The sequence below is a fragment of the Neolamprologus brichardi genome, chromosome 15 (assembly GCF_056152115.1).
Source record: "Neolamprologus brichardi isolate AB-2024 chromosome 15, ASM5615211v1, whole genome shotgun sequence".
NCBI classification, from domain to species: Eukaryota; Metazoa; Chordata; class Actinopteri; order Cichliformes; family Cichlidae; genus Neolamprologus; species Neolamprologus brichardi.
Genome location: NC_142118.1, coordinates 194,811 through 220,000, shown reverse-complemented (window position 1 = coordinate 220,000; position 25,190 = coordinate 194,811). Strand labels below are relative to the sequence as shown.

Genomic DNA, 25,190 nt, shown 5'->3' with positions numbered 1-25,190 from the left:
TCAGCTTCACGGGCCTCGAGGGTCGCTCGTCTGCTGGTGTTCTTGTGTCATGTTGGAGTTTTGAGGGAGCTGGTTTGAATTAATTAGCATATTAAAATTCAAAAGTCTCAGTGAAACGGAAACCCCGGTCCTCTCACAGCTGCTTCTGTTATATCCGGTGTTGACAGAGTGGGCTCGTTCGTAGCCGCTCGTTCCCCCAAATCTGCAAACATGCTCGTCTGTGGGCGCGTGCAGCTTTAACACGAGGTCAACGTGTACATTAAAACTTGCAGATGGACGAGCTCCGTCCGAGCACCAGCAGCTCTTTGACTAACCAGAGGACGGTTTCTGTTAAAAACAAAAACTTTACGTAGAAACCAGACTGTAACCATGCAATCAATATTATCAGCATTTTATTTATTTTATTTTTTCCATGAAATCAAATCAAGTCGTCCTTTTTGTTGTTCTGCTGAATCCTTCTCGGTACACTTGATAAACAGCAGCAGACGTTCCTTCATGAATAGGTGGAGTGAGAGGAGTTGTCGTTGTTCGAGCTGTCAGCTTTTATTTTGAAGAGAGATGCGAGGCGTGAATTGTGTCTGCAGTTTGAGCAAAAGCTCATTGACTTTCAGGCACTCTGGAAACGTCCTTCAAACCCTGCTGCTCCCAGTCCAGTCCCAGTTCTGGGAATCCATCCTACATGAAAAAACATCCTACCCAATGTTTCTGCGCAGACGCGCCGCATGCGCACAAAACCAACGCCGAATTAACGTATTTTTCTCTCACCCATCCGGAATACTTATTAAGGTCATGGTTCGGGTCAAATTATAACACGGGTAGGACGTTTTGTCAGAGTAGGATGGTTTCTCAGAACACCGGCTCAGCTGTGGGAGTCCCAGGCCACGTCCACACATTTTCTCTCCGTTTTGGCCTCTCGTCCACGCTGAGGCGACGTCCACACGTACCCGGGTCTTTTTGAAAACGCAGATTTTTCTATGCGTTTGCACCTTTCGTCCACACGTAAACGGCGTTTTCGGTCACTGAAAACGGAGTTTCTAAAACTTCATCTGGCCATCCCTCAGCTCTCTTCTCTCCTTTTCTAACCTCATCCTTCCTCAGCCACCCCTGACCTCGGGGGGGCTGCCGTGCTCATGTTTCGCCACTCGCTCATGTCGAGATGAAACACACACAGAGCGGATGGGAAAAACAGGCTACTGTGATGGATGACTTGTTGCTCAGATGTGAGGACGTCCTTTCTTTTGGGGGGGGGGGGGGGGATCACCGTTGGAGTGAAATGAAATCCTGAACCTTTCATGGAAGGTTCAGGTTGAGGTAAAACTCAAGGTGCACAGATTCAACGTCATTTTCAAAGCGGTGAAGTCGCAGTGACTTCAAGTGGCATAAACAGTACAAAGGAGTCGTGTTTCACAGGATGCGGGAGCATTTGAAGCACTACAGTAATCAGTCTGGGTCTGAAGCCTCTGAAATGTTTTCCACGTAATCAGCCTCCTCTTCGTGCTTTATCTCAGCTGCATGGCAGATCGCGGTGTTCACGCATCGAGAGCCTCATTCACGGTCCGCCCTGAAGCAAACGTAAACAAAGGCTTTAAAGCTGAAATGCTTTTACAACAGTTGTTGTCAAGTTCAAGCTTCCTTAATCCTTAATGTTCACTTGGTTCTTGTCTTTTTACACCAACAACATGAAGGTGACAACTAGAGCAGGGCGATATGACCAAAAATATTTATCACCATATACGTTTGAAAATTTGCGATAACGATATAACTGACGACATAATTGACACGAGACAAAATACTTTACAACTCCACAACTTTATTAGTGCAAAAAACCCACCAATGTATTTTCACTTAAACAAGCAGCTGTTTTTTATCTGCATTAAAGTTATATAAACATTTAACAGTGCAAATACAAATTCCTCGCTGACAGTTTAACCAAAAGGCATTTCCAGTGGAAACTGGCCGACATATCCTCAGCATAACCATGTATAACATCCACAACACTTAAAAAGAGGTCATACACACACAATACGGTAACATTATGTTGAAGCACAGTAGTATCACTCCGCGAGGCTCCGCCTACGATAGCCGTAATGCTCCAACAATCCATCAAGCGGCGCGGCTTCGTAGCTTAGCAAAGTCGTACTGAAACATCTGACAGATGTTCGAGCGCCGTGCACATAAAATCGTCTCGAGGTCAGTAAACACAACCAGAGTTCATACATAAGGCACACGGGATTATAAGGGGCTCTGTCGACTTTCAGAAAAATCAAAGGATTGATTTTAAGTGCGCGTATTTTCCAAACAACACGGTAATAACGACGGCCCGCTAGCATGCGCTACCAAAAATAGTGCTTTGTTGTGTATCTGACGAAAGCTAAACCAGTTCCACACCAGTGAAGCTGCAGCATTTTTACAAACCAGTTCAGGTTCATCGTTTCACTCAACGATCCACTTTCACTCTTCTCATTCTGCGTTGCTGCCATGATTTTTCCACCATGTGCGTATGTAAACAAAGGCACTGCGCATGCGCGTTTTACCCATATTCTATCGCCATATTTCATTTTCTTATCGTTGCCCAACATTACACCGGTGTTACCGTGAGCGGTATGATATGGCCCCGCACTAGTAGCAACGGCCTCCTCACAGCCACCAATCAGTAGCATCCTAACAGAAAGGGTCATGGCAGACTGCGTAATTGTTTCCGAATAGATCGTCAGTCCCAAAGCCATCTTTCCATCCACGGGGTGCTGGCGTCCCTTTTCAAATGAACTTTGGTACACAGGTTTAAAACGGTGCCTGTTGTTGTCAGAGCTTTTTAGTCCGTTTCACTGCCTCCAGTAGCCAACGAGCGTTTGAGTTCAGCACATTTATCCAGCGAAAAAGCTGTGAGCGGTTTGACTGATCACGAGCCTTTCATGCTAAACTGCCAGGGTAACAGTAACGTTTTTCTTTAGTGGTGAACTTCAGGGATACCTGCTCATAAAGATACGCTACTCGTGCTGCCGCCTCCATGTGAGGAAGCAGGAGCTCATCACACAGGAGCTGATGTCAGCGGCATTTATAGTCACATAGTTCCTGAGACGCCTTTGCTGGACTCCTGTGATGTTCTTGTGAGCTTGACCTTTGCCCCCAGCAGGTAATTTGTTAGCTGCATTGACTTTAGTAAACATGTGATGCACAGCGGAGTTGTTTTTAGTGTAACTGCACTGATACTGACCGAGCATTTATTGAACCTTCTGATCAGAAAAAGAAATTCAGTTTTAATTTTCAGTTTTCTTTGCTGAATCCTTTTTTCCCCAAATCTCCCAAATCAGAGTTTCTAAAAACTAACAGTGACACCAAAAAACAACTGACACAGGTGACAGATCGACTCACACTGAAACTAACTGTTCTTACCACACACGCACACACAGACAGACAGACACACACACAGTTACGCACGCACACACAGACAGACAGACACACACACAGTTACGCACGCACACACAGACAGACAGACACACACACAGTTACGCATGCACGCACACACAGACACAGACAGACGCGCACACACAGACAGACAGACACACACACAGTTACGCACACACGCACACACAGACAGACAGACACACACACAGTTACGCACGCACACACAGACAGACAGACACACACAGACACAGACAGACACACAGTTACGCACGCACACACAGACAGACAGACACACACACAGTTACGCACGCACGCACACACAGACACAGACAGACGCGCACACACAGACAGACAGACACACACACAGTTACGCACGCACGCACACACAGACACAGACAGACACGCACACACGCACACACAGACACAGACAGACACGCACACACGCGCACGCAGACACAGACAGACACGCACACACGCACACACACACAGACAGACGCGCACACACGCGCACGCAGACACAGACAGACGCGCACACACGCGCACGCAGACACAGACAGACGCGCACACACGCGCACGCAGACACAGACAGACGCGCACACACGCGCACGCAGACACAGACAGACGCGCACACACGCGCACGCAGACACAGACAGGCGCGCACACACGCGCACGCAGACACAGACAGACGCACACGCGCACACACAGACACACACGCACAGAGACGCACACACGCACACACAGACAGACGCGCACACGCACAGACACACACACTCTGTGGTCTCCTGTGTGTACTTTTGTAATTGAACCTGCAGCTCGAGCCTCGTGTTTTCCTCACTTGTTGGAAGCTTTTCTCTCATATTTTCTGTAATCCTGCGATTCTGCCCGTTCATGCTCCATAAATCATTGATCTGAAACGGCCTCGTTTTATGACTGTTGTGACTTCAATGAGAAGACGGGAAAATTAGTTTAGTCTGCCAAATATCTCACAGGTTTTCAGAGAAACCATCTGTCTTTACCGCACAGGTGTGTACGAGTTCTTAGAGCTGCACGATCTCCACCGGAGCTCTTTTTATGAAATGAAATGAAAGAGTATACTATCTCATGATTTGTGGACTTAACTGTATTAAAATACAGAACATCCTCCCACAGGGTCGTTCTCAAACTACACCTCGTTCATAATTATTATGCAAATGATTTTTCTCTGTTTTTCCTAAATAGTCGATTCAAATGACAGTCGGCATAATTTTCGAGTCATCAACCATTAGAGTACAATCCAACTGTTACTGAACAAAACTCCCAATGAAATCAGCGTTTTTCAAAAATAAACTTAAAATGCTTTGCTCCTAATTATTACGCACACAAAACATTTTACAGGTTGTAGAGAAATGAAAATGGTCATTTGTTGAATTTGCAGCATTAGTGGATCAATGTCACTGAAATCAAAAGCATCTCAACAGGTCAGGTTACACATTAACACAGGATCCTTATTTGATAGCAGTTTTATGATTCTTGCATCCATGAAACTTGTAAGTTTTTGGAAAGTTTCTGCTTGAACGTGTTTGCAGGATGTCAGAATAGCCCCAGAGCTGCTGTTTGGATGTGAACGCCCTCCCACCCTCATATTTTATTTTTGCTTGAGGATCCTCCAAAGGTCCTCCGTAGGATTGAGGTCAGGGGAAAATGGGGACCACACGAGTCTCTGGAGGCTCCTACACCTTGACGTTCGCAGGGCTCCGGAGTCACCAGCAGCTTCAAATATGTGTTTGCTGCTTAGTAACGGTCTTTTAGCTGCTGCTCTCTGAGGTTTGTCTGGCAGAAACCTTCATCATCGTGCCTTCATCTGCACGAAGCCGTGTGTGCCACAGATCTCTTAACATCATGGTGATCACGCTTAAGTTTTCATGAAATATCTGAGGTGTTCATTACGTGTCCAAGACATCCAACTATTTCACGCTTTTCAGCAGCAGAGATCATTTTTACTTCCTATATTGCTTGAAAATGGTGGTTTGCTTAATAATGTGGAGTTTTTCCTTTAATTGGGCTCAGCTGGCAAACTAATGAACACAGGTGTCCGAGGTTGATTTCAGTGATAGTCGTGAGACACAATCCAAGGGTTTAACTGGAAAACAACTTATTTAATCTTTATGACACTTAAACACAGTTTGCATATTAATTTGGAGCACTGTGTAGAACCTGGAGCGAGTAATTGAGCTATGAGCATCTTTACTGGCAAAGTAAAAATAATTTAAAGTGATTATGGTCCAAAAATGGACGTATGTGGGACAAAAACCGTCAAACATCTTTGGTTGATTTATGACTCGGACACTTTCCTGAGTTTACAGCCGCAGCTACAATCTCACCATGACGAGCTGAAACATTTACTGAAGGCAACATCATGCTCATTATACTACATCATGCTCTGTAACGTGTGACACCCATGTGCACTGGTCCTCCTTCCACCCTGAGCTTGCACTGCACTGGTGAGCGTGCTCTGTGTGTCGTCATGGCGGGACTTGAATTTGTAATATTTCCATAGACAGTCTTAAATAGCTGCATATAGCTTCTGACTGAACGCCGTCGGGGAGTGACTTGTGTCGTTGGTTATGAGTAAACGACCCTACAGATCCTTTACGTGCTAGCTGCATATCACTCATAGTTAGGGATGGGTATCAAAAACCGGTTCTTGTTGAGAACCGGTTCCCACTGTTTCAATTCCTTGGAATTTTTTGCCATTTTTGCAAACGATTCCCTTATCGATTCCAGTCGCCCCGAATGACGTCACCACGTTGCGGAGCGTCATTTACCTGGCAGGAAACATGGCGGCTCAAACGCTAAAAAGTTTGGTTATACTTTACGAGAACGGATGACAACAGGGCAACTTGCAATACTTGCAAAGTAGAGATTTCATTTAAGGGAGGAAACACTACGAATATGCAAAAGCATTTGCTCACAAAACACACGATGACCTTAAATGAATGTCGTGTTTTTAATTCCGCTCCGGACTCGTGAATCTCAACCCAGCAGCAGCGGTAACGTTTGCACGTCCTCTCCCGTTAATACGGCAGGTAAATAATCAACTAACAGTGCAGATTATGTTAGCGCGATCTGCCTTATTACAAACCTGCCATTACTGTGCATTTAGGTGACCATGATGAGAGAGACAGAGTCTGGCTCAGATGCTGGCAGTTCTCGCTGCAGTCTACCGTAGCGTCTCCTTTCAGGCAGGATAGACGAATGTCACCGAGCAGAGACTCAGTTTGTGGTCAAAGGCTTGCACCCATTTGCCACAGCAGATGCCCCCGATTTTCGGTAAGTGAATGTGTTTAATTGTAGGCAGGGACATTATTGGATATTCTTGTGTAATTGCTACAGAAGAATATTTATTTTATTATTTTACATTCACAATTTTTTTTCCTGGGGACCCTGTGACACCCCATTGAAGAGCTGTAGGTTGGATCTGTTAAGATCTCACTGTTGGGTTTGTAAGGCCATGTTACTCCTAAATTTCTATCTTGTTCAAAGAGAAGATATAAAACAAAGATCTAAGCTAATTGACCTTAGTGTTCTCCTTTTTTTAAAAAAAAAAAAAATCGATAAAGAATCGAATCGTTAAACAGAATCGAAAATGGAATCGGAATTGTGAAAATCTTATCAATACCCATCCCTACTCATAGTTACTGTTCACTGCAGACGCCGTTCTGCTACATGATTGTTAGCTTGCGTATGAGAGCAGACTAAGAAGAGTTGGACTGATCAGTGATTGCAGACTCTGTGCTGACCTTTAGTCGAGGTACCGGCTTGTGCCACAGGTAGGTGAACTTTAAGGCAGTGCTAAAGCTCGAGTTTTTGCATGGCTGCATCATTGGAAAACATCTGCATTGGCTTCAATCAAATATAAGCCCGTTCTGGATTGTTATGGTTATCCTGAGGATATCTCACCACCTGCGAGGAGTGGTTAAAAAGACTTGAAATGTCGCTTTATTTGTGCCTGTATCATCAAAGTACCAGTGGGGTTAGTCATATATACTGAAGGAGAGGGGCAAGGTGCTACATGCCAGAGCCCGGGGAAAGAGAAGAGACGAGTTAATCCCAAAGGATCTCCTGGGGAAGTAAACCACAGTAAAAACCGATGCAGTTTATGACGTAAAGGCTTTGAAAAAGGATCCTTTAATGAAAGAAAGACTGAGTTGTGCCGTGAAGTACGCAAACATGTAAAACTGAACTCGTAGAGCTGTATAAGGGCAGAGCGGCGTCTGTTCTTTCTTCCTTCGGTCTTATCCAGAGTGTGTGACGTGCTTTCAGCTCGGTCGGCTCACATTCCTGCAAAATCACGCTTTTCATTAAGTGTGCCAAAGTGGACACAACAAACGTGTTGACCAATCACAGTTGAAATGGCTGATTCAGTAAAGTTGAACAGTCTGCATGTTTTAAATCTAAATGTTTTTGCATGTGTAATGTCATTAGTGTTGTTTTTGCTGAATGTACCGTTTTTCTTCGGCCCTCTCTGGGGCCCCTCGCTGTGAGTGGAAAAGGATTTCCTCCTTACTTTCTCAGGACTGGGAGTTTGGAGTTTTTAGGAGACTGATGAATAAATAAATAAACAAACAAGGCTGTTGTTTTAGACTCGATAAACAGAATTTGACTTTGAAATGAAAAGATCAGGATAAACGTGTCTGTCAAACTGCAGACGGACGAAAGCAGAAATGGGAGAAGAAACAAGAAGCATTTACGTGTTTATTCTCATTTATTATCTGTCCAAACATCCAAGTGTAAGAATGAGTCCGTGCTTCGTGGATTATTCACAGACTGTGACTTTGTGGAGCCGCTCGTCTCTGCTTGGACTCACTGTGAGACTCCAGAAACTCACCGTCGCTCGCCAAGAAATAATCAGTCACATAACTCCAACTTGTCTTGTTTACACTTCGGTTTTCTCTGGATTACACAGAAGAAGCCTTTTTGTTTTTCCCGCTCTCCCCAACTTTGGGCAGACCTGCCTCGAGTTTCTGATAGAGGTGGAAGCAGCAGCATGACGCGGACATGCAGACGTTAAAATATAACTTCAGTTACATCGTTGAAAGCCTGTCAGAGCTGTCGGGATTAACGGAGCACGGTCCAGTCACAGTTGGGACAGTTGGTGGTGTAGGTGCAGTTTTCCCTGATTGAGGTTCCACCTCAATCAGGGAAAAATGTGTTTGAAAAAATGAGATGCTCAAACCTGAGTTTGTGAAAAAGCTCGCCACCACTTCACAACAATACCTGAGTGTATCAGTAACTTATCAGCCTTTTGTCCCACCCCAGCTCTCTGTGGAAAAGAGACTGTCTCCATATTTAGTAGACTGATGATGATAAAGAGAAACATTAAAGGTGATGCTCATCAGTGCTGCTGCAGTGACACCGACAGCTGCAACACTGCAATGCTAGACTCTAAATGAGAGAAGCGAATAGTAAATTGTGGTAAGTGAGAGAATGAGCACTAACATGTTTCCTCTCCCTCTGCAGAGGAGTGACGGTGTCCGGCCCGCGGGGAGAGGACGATGGCCCTGAGCGATGGGATCGGCGACCCTCTGGCCCTCAGCAACGGTGGGCAGCATCCTCTCAGCGCCAGCGGACCTTCGAACATCAGGACAGCGGTCAGTAGTGGCCAGGACCCTCTCACGTGCGACCCTGCCGGTGGCTGTCTGACAGCAGGAGGAGACGCAGCATCAAAGCTGCAGCAGCCGCGCACTATTCAGCGAGTGAACAGAGCGAGCCAGAACGGCGGCGTGCTCAAACAGAACGGTTCCCTGAGTCTTCCCCCAGCATCAGCCGCCTCTTCTTCTCCTGCCGTCGCCGTCAGAAGCCACCTGCCCTCCGCCGCGCCCCCGTCCTCGTCCTCTGCTGCCCTCTGCTGCCAGCACTGTCACTTCCCGTCCGCCGTGTGCTGCCCTTGCGGCCGGCAGGAGTGCCCGCTCTTCCAGAATCCCGGCTCTGTTCCCTCCCCAGGGACCGGTTCATCCTGCCCGTGCTGCCGCGCCGCCTGCACGTACCCTCTTCACCATCAGCAGCGCTGGCAGGAACACCGTCAGAGCCAGACACAAGCACCGGGGATCAGGTAGCTTTTCTTCTTTTCCTAAACCGTAGTCCGGCCCCTTTTCCATGAATACCTACTCGGATCGACCGGCTTTCCGTTACAACCCAGTGTGGGTGCTTATCGTCATAGCAACATGTCTGAGCATCCTGCGACATAGTTAACATGCGACACGAACGCTACAAAAAATGTGGACGCCGAGGCGGGATATACCCGCTGCTCGGTCTGTCGCTCCGTCACTCTCGGGACCACGGTGGTGTTTTTGTAGCCGTTACGTCAGTGCTGCCGGTTTTGATTTTTGTGAAGACACCCCCGTGACTCATCGAGTGTAAACGAAAAGCAAACGGTGATGATGTGCCGAGTCGGTCCGAGTGGGTCCTGATGGAAAAGAGGCTGAAATGATCAACTAGTGTTGCTTTGTGTGTTGTCTGTGCTGGCACACGTTGCTGCTTCCTGACCTCGTCTTTGTTTGTTGACTCCAAACACACCGTTAGTCTGAAGGCCCCCCCCCCCCCCCCCCCCCCCCCCCCCCCCCCCCCCCCCCCCGGCTACATGCCAGACCTTTTAGACTGGAATGCAACACAAAGTGGTTATTGGGGACTCGTCATGTCCATCATTAATATAGATGGACTATAATTTTCTCCTGAGACCTCAGTCTGTGCTCGAGTTTTCCTCTTCGTACGCCCCTTTACCTCCGATGATGACCAGTCGCTCAGATTCGGTTCATATTTGATGTTTTTGTTGGTCTCAGTGTGTTTTGTGGTTTGCTGGACTCGTCAGATTTGTCATATCAAAATGTTTCAAGCAAAGATAAGACGGGAAGTTCTCAGGTTTCTCCTGAACCATGGACATGTGGCCTCGCTGTGAGTGTGCCTTCTCCATGTGAAGCAGGATTTGTTGGCAGCTCCTTCCTCAGCTGATCCATATTTAGCGAGTTGGCTCGTTCCCTTCACTCCCACCCTGCAGGCCTGTCCCGCATGTGAAACTGGAACCATTCAATGCCTCGTGTGCTCATTTGCATAATCCTATATTTACCGACCCAGCAGACCAGGGCGGGCAAGAGGTGGATTTTTGCTGAAGTAATTATTTACTCATGTCGGCGCCCTCTCCATGGCTGCAGGTCGCTGCGGGGATTTTCATGAGACGTCTCTTTACTTCTCAACGTGGAATTTTCCTCAAATAAAGTCGCTTACCCCGCTCGTACGTTTCATTACAAAGAGAGACGTTGTGGGTGGCGTTGAAAGATGAGTTTGTGTAGCCTCAGTGGGTGCACACTGAACCCTGGGTGGGCAGAGGAAAGCGAAACACTGATTGTGTTGCAGCCATTTAGATGCCGCTGCTTTCTCTTACTTTCATTTTTCCTCAGTTTTTCTCTCCTCAGTTTTTCTCTCCTCAGTTTTTCTCTCCTCAGTTTTTCTCTCCTCAGTTTTTCTCTCCTCAGTTTTTCTCTCCTCAGTTTTTCTCTCCTCAGTTTTTCTCTCCTCAGTTTTTCTCTCACTCCATTAACACTCACTATGTCTTCTTTCCTTGCCCCCCCCCCCCCCCCCCCACCCCACCCACATGAGAATGGGGAGCAGATGTGCTGTGTGTGCATCTGTAATGTTCTCTTATTTACCAAACAGGTCCCTGTTGTTCAGCGATGACAGGTTTGAGTTACAGACCCTGGTTTGTCCCAGAAAGTGCGCCCCCAACTTTCCTGTTTCCTGGTGTGTGTGTGTGTGTGTGTGTGTGTGTGTGTGTGTGTGTGTGTGTGTGTGTGTGTGTGTGTGTGTGTGCGCTTACACACAGGAAATGACATACCTGTCTCAGTTGTGCTGTCTTGTCCTGAACCCAGACGCTACAACAGCCTTCAGCATTTCTCTTTCTGCTGCAGCTGCTGTAGTCGAGCAGACGTCTTCTCCTACGTTTGATCATTGGAGGCAGTCGGACAAGATGGTGTCAGATACCGTTTTGATCTGCCAGATTAGCCTCTGAGGTCACAGCACACTCGCGTTAAAACTCTCACACGAGTTGTAACGTCGGCGCTTCGGGGAATCTTTCTGTCTGTTTCACAGCAGGGGATTTTTCTGCCCGGTTCACGGCTTCACAAACATGAATCATGTTGTGAGATTAGCCCGTGCGTGCTCTTCTAATGTTTCTATTTTGAGAACGATCACAAGCCTTCTTTTTTTTTGTCCGTGCATGGATTCAACCAAATCTTTGGAGGTGCAAGCACAGCTCAGCAGCGTTTGGGTCTGTTAGAAGCATTAGGAGCATGTTTGCGTCTGCGCTGTAAGATCAGCTATGGAGCCACTCTGTGTGGTTTATTTAAGATCGAGCATGGCGTCCTGGGGAACGGCTTTCCCAGTCAGGACCAGGCCTGCTGACAGGTTTCAGGGACTTCAGGGGAAATTCTGTTGATACAGTCGAGAACTGGTTTAGCTCCAAAAGCCTGAATTAAAAATCAATCAGATCAATTGTATTTATAGCACTTTTAAAAACAACAACTGTTGACCAAAGAACTGTACAATAAAATAATCTGATAATTTAAAAGGAAAGTAAAATAAAAGAGTAAAATAATGACAGACTCAAAGAGTAAAAATGGGTCTTTAAACGAGTTTCAAGTATCCAGTGTTGAGAGGTCCTGATATGTAAAGGCAGTTTATTCCACAGTTTCGGAGCAAAAGCCCGATCTCTGCGTTTTAATCTGGACCCGGGACAACTAGAAGCATTTGGTCCACAGACCTCAAACATCTCGCCGCAGTAAACAAATTAAAAGATCAGAAAGATATAGAGGAGCTGGTCCATGCAATGTTTTACAGACAAGTGTCAAGATCTTAAAATCAATTTGAACACTGCTGAGGCGAGTAGAGGGGGGGTGCTCTCGCCTTGCATTTTGAACCAGCTGTAGTCGGCCAATAGATGAAGTAGCACCAGAGTAGCAGCTCTACAGATGTGTCGGCTTCAGCACCACAGACGAGTGACCCAGATCGGTTTGTGCCGTTCACACTGTCACACCACGATCGTATACGGGTCGCAGAGGGTCAGAAAAGTCGGATTGATGCGCTTTCGCCTGCAGTGTGAAGGCAGCCTTAGTGATCCAACCAGCTGCTCCAGGTTTCTAGAAGTCTCCATAGGTACGTGTAGGAGGAGGCTGCAGCTGGGGGAGCTTCTCTGAGCTCGGCGCAGTCGCACCAGCACTGCACCTGCAGCACGCTCTGGTCCTTCACAGCTACCAATCATCTTTGAGGTTATAATTGCTGCCAATCAAAGCTGGGACACTTGGGCCAACACTACAGTTGTTCTTGCTCTGCAGGGAAACCGTCATCACGGGGAGAACGGTCGTGTAGCTTCAGGGCACCTTCAGCTGAGCTGCTTCTGCATCCATGACCCAACAGCAGCAGCTCGCTGACACTCAAGCATCCAGGGTCACTCTGAATATTTCACCTCTGCTCTTGTGCTCCGAGTGCTGCTCCCTCCTTTACCGACTCCTTTCACAACCACTCCTGTTGTTTACGGCAGCCACAGGTTTGGCTGAGCGCCGTGCCTGGTAGGACTGCAAACATTCCCGTGTCTGTCTCTCGCGCTCTCCGACGCCGCCTCGGAAAAGGTCAGCTTTTATAATCTGGAGCGAGTTTGAATTTTGTGGTATTTGTATGCTGCAGGTGGTTTGGTTGCTATGACACACGGGAAAGCTCCAGGAAAACATGAGCGTGAAGTGCAGACCAGTTCATCGGGTGTCATTTTGGAGCTTTCTCAGCTGATTTATCAGCTTCTCAGTTATCTGCAGTGGAACAAACGTCTCTGTCCAGCGTTTATTTCTTTGCAGGATTGGTAATTTATCACTCTCCACATTTTTGTCCTCCTTTTTCCCTCTTCCTGTGTTTTCTGTCAGGCAGCTGCAAGCCTCAACCAGCAGGTCTGTTTGATCCATTTTCTTGGTATTTCAGGGTGTCGGCTTGATGAGGATTCGCACATTATCAAGAAGAACAAGTGTTTGTACGGCCTTTGTGGTGGCCTGTTCCCGAGCTCTGTCAGCTGCCTCACCAAATAAGGCGCGTTTGTGGGAATCCTGTTTTCCTTTGTTTGAACGCTGTGTCAGCCTTCAGTCTTCACATGAGCCTTTCAACCTTCATGTGCAAGAACTAAGAAGCTGCATCGTGCAGTTGTAACTATGTTGGTTGTTTTTGGCTTTGTTTTATTCACTCAATATTCAGTTATCAGCCCATGGTACATGTTACACCCATTTCAAATGAGACGATTGCTTGGCTGTATGCATGTGTGTGCATTTTGTGGCTCCTGGGGCGTTTCTGAAAGCTCTGTGATGGATGGCGAGATTTCCGGGCGTCCTGTGTGTCTAATCCTCTCTGTACTGCAGCGGCGCTACAAGCTTATCCCAGGATACACGTGTGACATATCAGGACTGTACACGGTAAACCTCAGTGTGGAGCAGAGCGACATGACCAAAATATTTATCAACATATACATGAGAAAACGTGTGATAACGATATAACTGACACGAGACAAAATGCTTTACAACTCCACAACTTTATTAGTGCAAAAAAACATCAAAGTATTTTCACTGAAACAAGCAGCTGTTTGTTATCTGCATTAAAGTTACACAAAGTTACCTTGCACAGTACGTATCAAATGCAAATTCCTCGCTGACAGTTTAACCAAAAGGCATTTCCAGTGGAAACTGGCCGACATATCCTCAGCGTAACCATGTATAATATCCACAACACTTAAAAAGAGGTCATACACACACAATACGGTAATATTATGTTGAAGCACAGCACGTATCACTCCGCGAGGCTCCGCCTACGATAGCCGTAATGCTCCAACAATCCATCAAGCGGTGCGGCTTCGTAGCTTAGCAAAGTCGTACTGAAACATCTGACAGATGTTCGAGCGCCGTGCACATAAAATCGTCTCGAGGTCAGTAAACACAACCAGAGTTCATACATAAGGCACACGGGATTATAAGGGGCTCTGTCGACTTTCAGAAAAATTAAAGGATGATTTTAAGTGCGCCGTATTTTCCAAACAACACGGTAATAACGACGGCCCGCTAGCATGCGCTACCAAAAATAGTGCTTTGTTGTGTATCTGACGGACGCTAAACCAGTTCCACACCAGTGAAGCTGCAGCATTTTTACAAACCAGTTCAGGTTCATCGTTTCATTCAACGATCCACTTTCACTCTTCTCATCCTGCGTCGCCGCCATGATTTTTCTGCCGTGTGCGTATGAAAACAAAGGCACTGCACATGCGCGTTTTACCCATATTCTATATGTTTCATTTTCTTGTCGTTGCCCAACATTACACCGGTGTTACCGTGAGCGGTATGATGTGGCTCCGCCCTAGAAGCTATCTGCTGTAGCGACTCTTGTACAGACGAGCAGATCAGAGGTGTTCTTTGTTTATTTAACAGAAATCTAAGATGACACATGCATTCACAAACCTTGCAGCTTTGTAGGCGACTCGTGTGGTCCGTGTAGTTCATCGAATTCTTTAGTCAGCATTAAACACTGCAGCTGTAAATCAGACCCACCTTTGCCCTGGGTGCTTGTCTTTAAACTTACCTGGCAGCAGCTGTGCGAGCACAACTAAAAAGGTGTATCTGTGCAGGTGCTTACATCAATGGCTCCTGCAGTGTTTGTCAAATTCATATAAAGACAAGAATCAGTAACATCAATTTAAACGGTTGCGATTTGTTGAGTAGTTGCTGCATTTTTACAAACCAGTTCAGGTTCATCTGTTTCATTTAACGATCCACTTTCACTCTTCTCATTCTCCGTCGCCGCCATGATTTTTCCGCCATGTGCGTACAAAAACAAAGGCACTGCGCATGCGCGTTTTACCCATATTCTATCGCCATATTTCATTTTCTTGTCGTTGCCCAACATTATACCGGTGTTACCGTGAGTGGTATGATATGGCCCCGCCCTACTGCAGATGTTAGTATAATGACAGCACACTCACTCACTCACTCTCTCTCACACACACACTCACACACACACACACACACACACAAAGATGCTGCTATGGTAGGACCATAAAGTTCTAGCTCTTCATCCAATGGGAGGAGGGTCATAAATGCAAACTGCTGAACTTCATGGACAGTCTTAGCTCGCCTAAAGCATAACAGACCTTCCCACTCGAGGGTAGAGGCCATATTTGCAGGTGAAATATTGAATATATTTGCAACAGCCTGAATGATCTTTTCTAGCACTTCATGTCTGACAATGTGTCAGGTTACAAATTATATATGAATAATTTATATTATTTCAAACAATATCAGTGCGGCCTAGAGCTAGAATTACAGTTGAGACCTTCACGTAGCCAATCACACAGGTCCAGTTTCACGTAACGTGGACGTGTGACATTGTGACGAATAAAGGGGCCGACTGAGGTCTTCCTGCCAAATGTTAGACTACTTTAGGGCAGCACAAATCAAAACCTTGGTAGACATATATGTAACTGGGCCTGCACAGCACAATGAAGCAGCTGGCATGCCAGATATCAGCTCATAAGCGTCAGAACCACACAGCTTCATGAATCCAAGCTGGACCGCTACAAACATCTTGGGCTTTAATGTGGTCGGAGAAAACCAGACCAGACTGATACGGTGGAGATCCTACAACCCTGAAGTCATCCCAAATAAAACTGATAGTCGATTTGAGAAATGGGAAGATACAAGTTTGATTCAGTATTTTATGTACTTGATGGGACGATCTGAAGATTTGAACGAACAAAGACAAATGAAGAGTCGGCGTAATGACCAAATGCTCCAGCCAGTACCTTTTGATTAGCCTTGTCTCGTGCTTTCTTGCTTTGTGGTAGATCTTTGTTCTGTATTCATTGAGATATTTGAATGCTAATCAATCAAATCAAAGACAAATTGGACATCATATACTGGACAGACGCACGCATGACATTAGAAGCAAATCATTATCATTCAAAACCTGATATTTAGGTCTTTGTCTTCAGGCTCTACCAGAGTCCTGGGAGCAGGACGGACATCTGGGATGTTATTCCAGAGCCCGTCTCCCAGTTCAGGGGTCATAACCTCTGGTGTTGCTGTTACCACGGCAACCACTGTTACCTTCACCATATCCTCTCTCAGCTTTTGATATTTCTTAAGCTCCTCGTGTTCCTTCTTCCTGATGTTGTCGCACAAATATCTATATATACATTTATACCTCGGTATACATTATACATGTGTACCCCTCGCCTCTGTCAGGGCGCCCCAGGGCAGGTGTGTGTGTGTGTGTGTGTGTGTGTGTGTGTGGTGTAAAGCTTTGGGGTCCATAGGGGCAGTAAAGCGCTATACAAACGCAGGCCATTTTACATTTACACCAAAAAGAGAGTGTCCCGCGTGCGAGTGTCCCGCGTGCGAGTGTCCCGCGTGCGAGTGTCCCGCGTGCGAGTATACAAACCAGATGTGTTGACTTACTCTTGTTTTTTCCGTCATCATAAAGTGTTTGAAGCAGCAACACCCATGTGCAGATGAACAGCCCGTTTCTTGCTCAGGTTTCCTGCATTTTTGAACTTTTGCTTGGAATTTTCCAGACCCCCCCCCCCCCCCCCGCGTCGCAGCACTCTCCTAATGTGAACGCACACTTGCAGAAATACAGCGTCTCTGTGTGAAGGAGCTCGAGGAGCAGCATTTGACTTAATACGTCTCCAAGTATCATCTCTGACTAAACAGAGCTCATGAACACAACCACAGCACTTGTTTGCCACGTTCCCAACAACACGAGATATCGCAGCAGAGCTCCAGAAGAGCAACACCCCCCCCCCCAGCAGACCACGGTTAGGAAATGATGAAGCGAGAAGAGTGATTGATGGAGACAGGAATGCTTGAGAGGAGGCACTCAAACGGCGACCCCGGAGCTGCCGTGTCCTCAGACGGCCGGGACACAAAAGCCTGGCGACAAAAGCACAGAAACTGGACTGATGGTGCAGTGAGGTGATGATGGAAGAGGGAGAGCAGTGTAGAGTGACAAATGAACCTCCACAGAAAAAGAAAATCTCGGCATCGCCCTTTTTTCTTTCACTACCTTGTCTGTTAATAAATGAGATCAAAGGTCAAAGCTGCTGAGGCAGCACAAGGTCACCTCTCAGGGGGCAGCGGAGGAGTCGGCACAGGTGAGAGTCAGTGTCAGAGCGATTCACATGGGTCATGAAGGTGGGCCTGTTTCTCCAACCTGCAGGTCTGCACCATTCTGAATGGTCTTACTGAGCCGTGCTCCTCCTCCTGCTCCTCCTCCTCCTCCTGCTCCTCCTGCTCCTCCTCCTCCTCCTGCTCCTCCTCCTCCTGCTCCTCCTCCTCCTCCTCCTCCTCCTCCTCACTTTGTTCTTACTGGCTGCAGCTGATGGATCCGAATGTAGAGCAGGAGCCATTCTTTCATTACTTTTACATTTATCTCATGATTTTAAATGTTTGCATCTTAAAAAGTGCACATAAAATAAGGAAAACCATAATCTGTCCTTTGTAATGTGTCTTTAATTATTAACTACTATTAAACTAGCCGTCGCCTCTGTCAGTATCAAGGTATCGATGCTGCGGTCAGATTTGAGTCTTTACATCAGCAGCCGGAGTAAAATACGATGCTGAACGGTGTTGCCTTTGCCTGTCCTCTTTCCTGTTGAGGTTCTTATTCCAGCCTTTCTATCAAACAGCAGATTAATGACTCGTTTGCCTTAAAAAGCTTCTCCTCACTGTGAACGAGAGGCTTCAGAAAGGACTACATCTGTAGTTTATCCAGCTGCACAGCGACAAAGTGTTTTGATGAAGATCATTATAATTTCTCATGTTTGCACCCCCCCCCCCCACCCCCCCACAGCCTACTCATTCAGTAAGCCATACTCAGCAGATGCCTGTGGTAAGAAGCTGGAGGATCAGCAGTTGTTGGTGGGAAGCACTGGTTCCACCTCTGGAGGACTAATGGGAAAGCCCGCTGGTCTCACTGACCACGCTGACCCTCTCAGCTGCAGACAACTGAGCGGTGTAAAGTTGGCAGGTTGGACTTGTGGATCCAAACGGTCAGATTCCTCCTGGCGCTGCCCTCCAGCTACTGACAGGTTCTGCTTTTTATTAGAAAGAATACGAAGAACAATAATGACGTAGGATATGAAGCTCTGTGCCACAGACAGGCCTGCGTGCAGATGTGAGGTTAAAGTGATCAGAATGAGGCGAGGAGCAGCCACGGTAAAGACGTCGCCCTGACTGACAGCTTAACTACACAGTGCTTAAATCCCACATGTATGCTGGGAATTCTTGTGCGCCCGTATTTCACCTCCAGGAATTCAAGGGAATGGCAGGTGCAGCCAGAAAAGGCCACGCTCACCAGTGGACGCAGTCATGCTGCATCCACACGTGCAGATGTGAACACGGACGTCTGCTTCAAGTCCTCAGGAGCAGAATCAGAGGGCAACAATTAAACCCACACCACCAGAAACCATTTGACTGAAAAAAACATGAAAACTTATGTAGGTGTTTTGAAGGTAACTTTCAGAAATGTCTGGCGCTAACTGTTGGGACCACGACCACTGGCATCTACTCACCGCTAACACCGCTATGCTGCTGCAGCCCAGGCGCCTGCAGCAGCTGTTGGTAAAAAGCTCACCTGCTCAACCAGGTGAACTACAGCAGCACCCGGTCTGTTCATATTTCGAGTACCAAGTGAATACGGCAACTTTGGCTTTTTAAAATGACGATGCAAACTGGTCCCATCAAGCTATTTCAGCGTGTTAGCCACGTCACCTGTTACGCGTCACATCAGGTTTTTCTCTGGATAAATATTCAGAGCTTCTGTGCTAAAACAACAACTTTATGTCAAGAACATTTGAACACAAAAGTATTAATGTATAAGTTAAGATTAAAATGCTTTTTTTTTTATTTACTTGACTAAATAATTTTTGCTCAAATTCCCAGTGTGATTATCAGTTGGCTTATACACAAACCCTCTTACTGGGACTATTTTATTCCGTGCAGGAATACACACTGCGTTGGGGAAAGAGTTGTGAGATGTGTCAGTGTTGAAATTATTGTCTGGAAAATGAAGAATGGAAAATATGCCGCAAAATCCTGCTGCCTGCAAACCAAACGCATCAATAAATTGTTATATTTTCAGCTGTATCATCACAAATATTATTTCAGATTTCTTGGAGTATCGCAGTGTGGTTTTTAGGCTGTGTCGCCCACCCCTATTTTTTGCTCTGTTATTGTTTCAGGCACTCAAATCATAAACAGATTTCCAAAACATTTGTTTAAATATTTACCAACTCGTTTGTGCTTTGTCTAACTCTGTTATGCTCAGCTGGCTGTTGTGGACGTGCCAAATCCACAGCAATGCTTCCACACGTGTTGCCAACGGGCCACAGGTATCGTAGAGCGCCCTCTGGTGGATAAAACCCTTCGACATGGTTGAAGGATGTTTCTTCCATCTTTTTTTTTTTTACTGACACTCTTATCACTGCTTCACTCAGTTAGATGCAGAGAGCAATTTCCCCACGGGGCTCAATAAAGTATACATCAGTATTATTATTATTATTGTGGCAGGCATAAGGCACGGCGGGTCCAGGAATCAACGTTTTCGGACATTTTATTTACAACACCTCACACACCACACACACCTGAGTCCCCGTGTTTTAACGTGGTGGCGTGATTGCGGATGCCGTGCAGGTGCGTCCGCCCTCCCTGCACGCCACCGCAGACCACGCCCCACCACAATTATTATTATTGTTGCATGTAAGTGCGTCCATAACGGCGCTTGTCCTGTGGTTGCTGCACTTTTTCCTGGTTGCGTTTCCACCATGCGGTGATGAGACGAGCGTGTCCCCGACTGACCTCAGTCTAAACTTAGTTTAAAGAGCCCAGGCCTGTTTCTGTGTTTATTGGAGGCCTGTTAGAAACATGATGCCCAATGAATCACTGTGTTACCACTGATGCCTTTTTCCCTCCCTGCTTTCTTATCTGTCTGTCTGCTGATCTTTGCAGACGTAAAAGCGTCCACTTTATGGCGCACAGTTGGCTGCTCTTGTTTGGTATTTCTCTGATGTATGTGAGTAACGGCTTTACAAGTGTTTACAGTCTTGGATTTTATTATCTGTTTACTGCAACACTGCTGGGCTGATTTCCACACTCGCGCATTTCCGAGCTTTCTAAAAGCTGAACTTTAAGTCAGCCTGTATTTATATGCAAACACTAAAGCGCTGATTTCCACTCATTACAATTATTTATCTGTCACAAAGTTTCCATCCTCACGCCCTCTGAGCCTCGTATCTGTTTACAGTTGTTAATGTAGTCCCAGGCTCGACACAGCATTCTTCTCTAGGCCGAGCTGTCGGGCACAGTGTGGTGTTTTTCTGCCCAGCTAGCCTCATGATGTCATTCGAGTGGGAGCACTGGTAGCCGGGGCCTATTTCACGGCTAGATCGAGCCTCTAATTGAGTGCAGCGTTCCAGCGAGGGGCAGGGCGGGCCCAGCAGCCTGATGGCTGACACTAATTGTTCCTGCGCCGACTTAAAGGCCATGTTTGTGAAATATTCAGCTACCCGTCTGTTGACAGTTAACTCCGTCCTCTGAACTCTTAACCCCTTTACTTATTATTTTGCTACTTCCTGTCCGGTGGTGAAATGCAGCGAGTTTGAGCACAAATGTCAACAACAGCAGTGCACAAACGTGGCCCTGAGAGCTTAACACCAGCAATCGCCTCACATCTGTTACAGTGCGCTCCAAGATCTCCGTTTTGGATGAACCCCAAAAGATTTCTCCATGCTCCTCCTCGCGCGATTGTCTGCTTCCGTCTGGGATGAGCCAGAGCCGTGGTGTGGAGAAAGCCTCGGTCCCAGCTGCTTCTCTGTCAGCGCCGTGCTGAGCGAGCGGCGGGCCGTCTGTGTTTACCTTATTAATTAGCCCAGTGATCCAGAAACACTCCCTCTGGTAAATAGAATAACAGTGAAAGGTTACACGGGCGGAGGAGAGGGAAAAGAGAGAGCAGGCAGCAAGCAAAGGAAGAAAGGGAAGGAGGGACCAGAGAGTCGTGGAGGAAACCTGATGTGGCAGGTCAAAGGATTTAGGTGGTTGTTCATTTTACAGTTCTTGAGATCACGTTGACCCCAGCTTGCCAGTTTCAGTTTTATAACAATGGCATAAATTATTGCTGTGAACTGCATAGATCAAGAATCCATCATCTTGTCTTCTTCAAAAGCATCCAAGTATGCTGTGCAGCTTTCCAATTGGCTGAAATGAATTCAGATCGGAGCGTTGCAGGCCAAAATTCAAAACAGACCATTAAGTAGACAAATAGACAGCCTGACAGCGCGTTAATGAATCTGCTCCAAGTGTTTCCGATAGCTCCACTCCTCCATTTTGGGCCGTATCTGTGTCCTGGGGTCTGCAGTTCAAGGCCATACATGGAAAGCCAGGAGACGGCGCCCAGTGAAATGAATTACATTAGCAATACAGAGTTTTCCCTCGGCTGCGTGTTCAAAGGAGGGCTGGGAAACGTGGCTTTCATTAGGTACTGCTGGTTTAAACCAGGTTAGAGGTCACTCTGAAGGGGAAAAGTCTCTAATATACGAGAGCGAAGAGCAAAGGGAGGAAAACACGTTTTAATCTGATCAATGAGCTAATTTAAAGCCATTGCTTCAAATGGCTTAATGCTATGAAAACACTCAGGTCCATCTGTGAGTGGACTTGGTTAACACTGTGGTGACACAGGCAGCAGATCCGGTGAGGCCTTGCTGGATTGGACCTCCTCCAACTCATCCGTGCTCGATCCGTTTGGGATTTGAGGAGTGTCGATGCCGGCTCGATGCCGTGGGCTCTGTGGTGTTTGCAGGGAGCCCGGAGCATCGGAGCAATGCATTGTAACATTTCTTTCCCAGAGGAGCGTGAGCGATGGCCTGTTTGTGTCTGTGCATACCTGTGTTGGCAAACCGTGCTCTCAGCTTGTGCCACTTGACATTTGGCTGTCATATAAAAAGGCCCAGCGGGACTTTAAAGCGGATTTACAACCTCCTTACAACCCTGTGGAGTAAAGTTCCTCACTGGTTCCACTGGTTCATTTGTGGTTCCCATTATGACTTATCTGACTTTGATGGGGGGACAGACGCCCTGGTTGGATCATGGGGCCATGTCGCTAAAATCAGAGTGCTGTCAACTTGATTAGCTGCACAAGGTTACCTCAGAACTCACTTCCTGTTTCTTTGTACCATTAGAGAAGTAAAGTAGGGCCACTTAGCTTCCAGTAAAGATGTGAATCTATGATGCACTAAAACTGTATTTACAGTCCTTTAAGCTTCAGGTTGAAGCCCTGCATTGATCTCTCCAGAGACTTTTCTGGCAGAATAATTATTATTATTAATCCAGTCCCTCTGGCCTCCAATAAGGACTCTGCTCATTGATGTAGTCACGGTCCTGACACTCTCCTCTCGACTTGTCATCATTTTAACTTGTGCCTTCATTTGGCATCAGTGTGCAATAAACAGCTCTTTTAAAACGACTGATTTTCGTGTCTTTTAGGGGTGCAACGATACACAAAATTCCTCGTTCGGTTCGATACTTTGGTGTCACGGTTCGATTTTTTTTTGATACAAAAAAATGTTCATGCTTTTTTAATTTGTCATTTATTAAAATTATAAATATATATTTTAACTCAAAAGTACAGTTTTTAAATTTAATGTTGCTGAAACAACAAAGTAATAAAAAATAAATCTATCTGATGGAAAAATCACTCATCTTTGGAAAAGAGAGTTTATTACAGAGAAATGGCTCTTTCAAAATAAAAGCTATACTATACGCTTCTTCTGGGCTATATTCTCAGCAGCATATTAAACATATCAGGTCCCCATAAGGAGAATCATGTGCTAACGGCTGTCTAAATGACTCGGGTAAAGTTTGTAGCATGCGTGCTTGTTGTTTTTGTCTGCTTCCACTTGTCTTTGCACGGTGTCAACACGTTAACGAGCTAACTGCGCTAACGCACTAGCTCCCACCCATGTAATTGAGCATTGCTGGCACATCCGACATACTGTTTTACTTTAGTCCATGACGCGCTTACCTTCAGGGTCATACGTCACATGAAAATCAAAATAGTTCCAAAGGCCAGATCTGAATGAGGGTGGGGGAGGTTCAATTTGCCATGTTGCAACGAGCTTAACCTTCTGTCTGCTAGCTTGCGCTGCGCTCAGTGGATCAGCGCTCGACAGTGCAGCGTAGGCGGAGTAGTCGAGCGCAGATCCACTGAGCGCTCAACACAGACAGCATCGTCAGAAGGAAAGTTGATAAAATAAATTAAAAGTTTTGTATTGTTCATACATATGCGTACCGAACCGAAAGCACTGTATCGAACGGTTCAATATCAATACTAGTATCGTTGCACCCCTAGTGTCTTTGGGTAATATCGGTTTTGGCCTTATCGACATCTGCAAGTGTCAGCCATGGTAAATATCAGCTGAAACCAGCTCTGATAACGTGACGTTTACCTGTATCAGTTTACTTGTTTATGTCATGTGATTCATTTATTTATTGAGTGTTCAGACTTTGTTCTGTTTGCCCGTTTTTATTCACTCAGCTGTGTATGTTCATCAAAAAAACCCCAACCCTGCACCTTTTCTAACTGCAAAGCTTCAGTTTAGGTTTTCTGGGAAGCTAAAATCTCCAACTGTTCCGTGTGTTTTCTCCACACAGACATGTGTCTGTCTCCCGTGAACCCCTTTAGCCTTGATCATTAATCTCCTGTAGCCCCACTGTGATCAGGTGGTCGTATCTGATTCTGCCACTTCCTCTTCCCTTCCACCCGGCGCGTTTGCTGCTTCTCCGGCATACCGGACGCTCCCCCCACTGCTCCCAAGAGGAGCTGACGAGGATTCCAGATAGATCCCGAGCAGCTGAAGGCCTCGTATGTGTCTGTGGGCCTGTTTGGGTCAGCCACCAACAGGAAGCCTGATTTCACAATGTGATAACATGTCTTTGTGTGGAAGTTGTAATCCGAGACTTCCCGCTGTATCGGCGAGGGCCTGGTGTGTGTTGGAGTGCTGATTTATCGAGCACATGGCACACTAGGCTTCACTTGGCTTCAATGAAATTTAAAAAATGCTGTTTAGCAGTTATCAGGAACATTTGAGGCTTTATTTAGCTTCACGCTGACGTCCGTTTGTGTCAGGATCAGCCAGAAATTCAGGATCATTTTGAGCACAAGTTTTCAGGTCGGCGTCGGCCTGCAGTTTAGATGCTGGTACCTCGCTCGAGTCGTTAGATGTCGGCGTGTGGCTCGTGTATATTAGAGAGAAAATCCCTGCTTGTCTGTCAAATCAGAACAAAGTTTGAAAAAGGAGCAGAGAGTTATGAGACGCTCAGCACAAAGTGGTTTTGACAGCTATGTCAGCTTTAATGTCTTCAGCGGTCCAGTATCCACGCTGCGCGCTCCTGCTGGAGAAAGATAAGCAGCAGATGATGGAGAAAAGATGTCCACTCTTTCTCAAGTCTCCTCCAATATGTTTTTGATTGGTTGTTGCTTTGACTTCAAAATATAAACCTGATTTATCTCCCTCTCTTTGGTTTCCAGCCCTTCGATGCCTTTTCGATTTCCCAGAAGGTAAGACCAGAAACGCTCAAACTTCTCCTCCTTTCTTTATTTCTGTCATCCATCCATCACAGCTCTACTGGAGCCATCATTCCTCAGTGAGTCACGACTTATTGATGGGAGCTTCACTTATCCTGCAG

At 46.3% G+C, this 25,190-nt stretch overlaps 1 protein-coding gene across 6 annotated transcripts in view; it reads left to right on the top strand.

Annotated features, from left to right (window-relative positions):
• disp1 (dispatched homolog 1 (Drosophila)) overlaps positions 1 to 25,190 on the top strand; it is a 96,028-nt gene that overhangs the window by 59,084 nt on the left and 11,754 nt on the right. For 4 of the 6 annotated variants that reach the window (XM_087852263.1, XM_087852264.1, XM_035916069.2 and 1 more), the window contains 2 exons: positions 8,905 to 9,496; positions 25,033 to 25,062. In XM_087852263.1, coding sequence (XP_087708389.1) covers positions 8,940 to 9,496; positions 25,033 to 25,062 — 587 coding nt within the window. In that variant the 5' untranslated portion in view covers positions 8,905 to 8,939. Of the gene's footprint in view, positions 1 to 2,894; positions 3,134 to 8,904; positions 9,497 to 25,032; positions 25,063 to 25,190 lie in introns of those variants that run through there. The other 2 variants (XM_087852266.1, XM_087852268.1) reach the window with 2 other exon arrangements.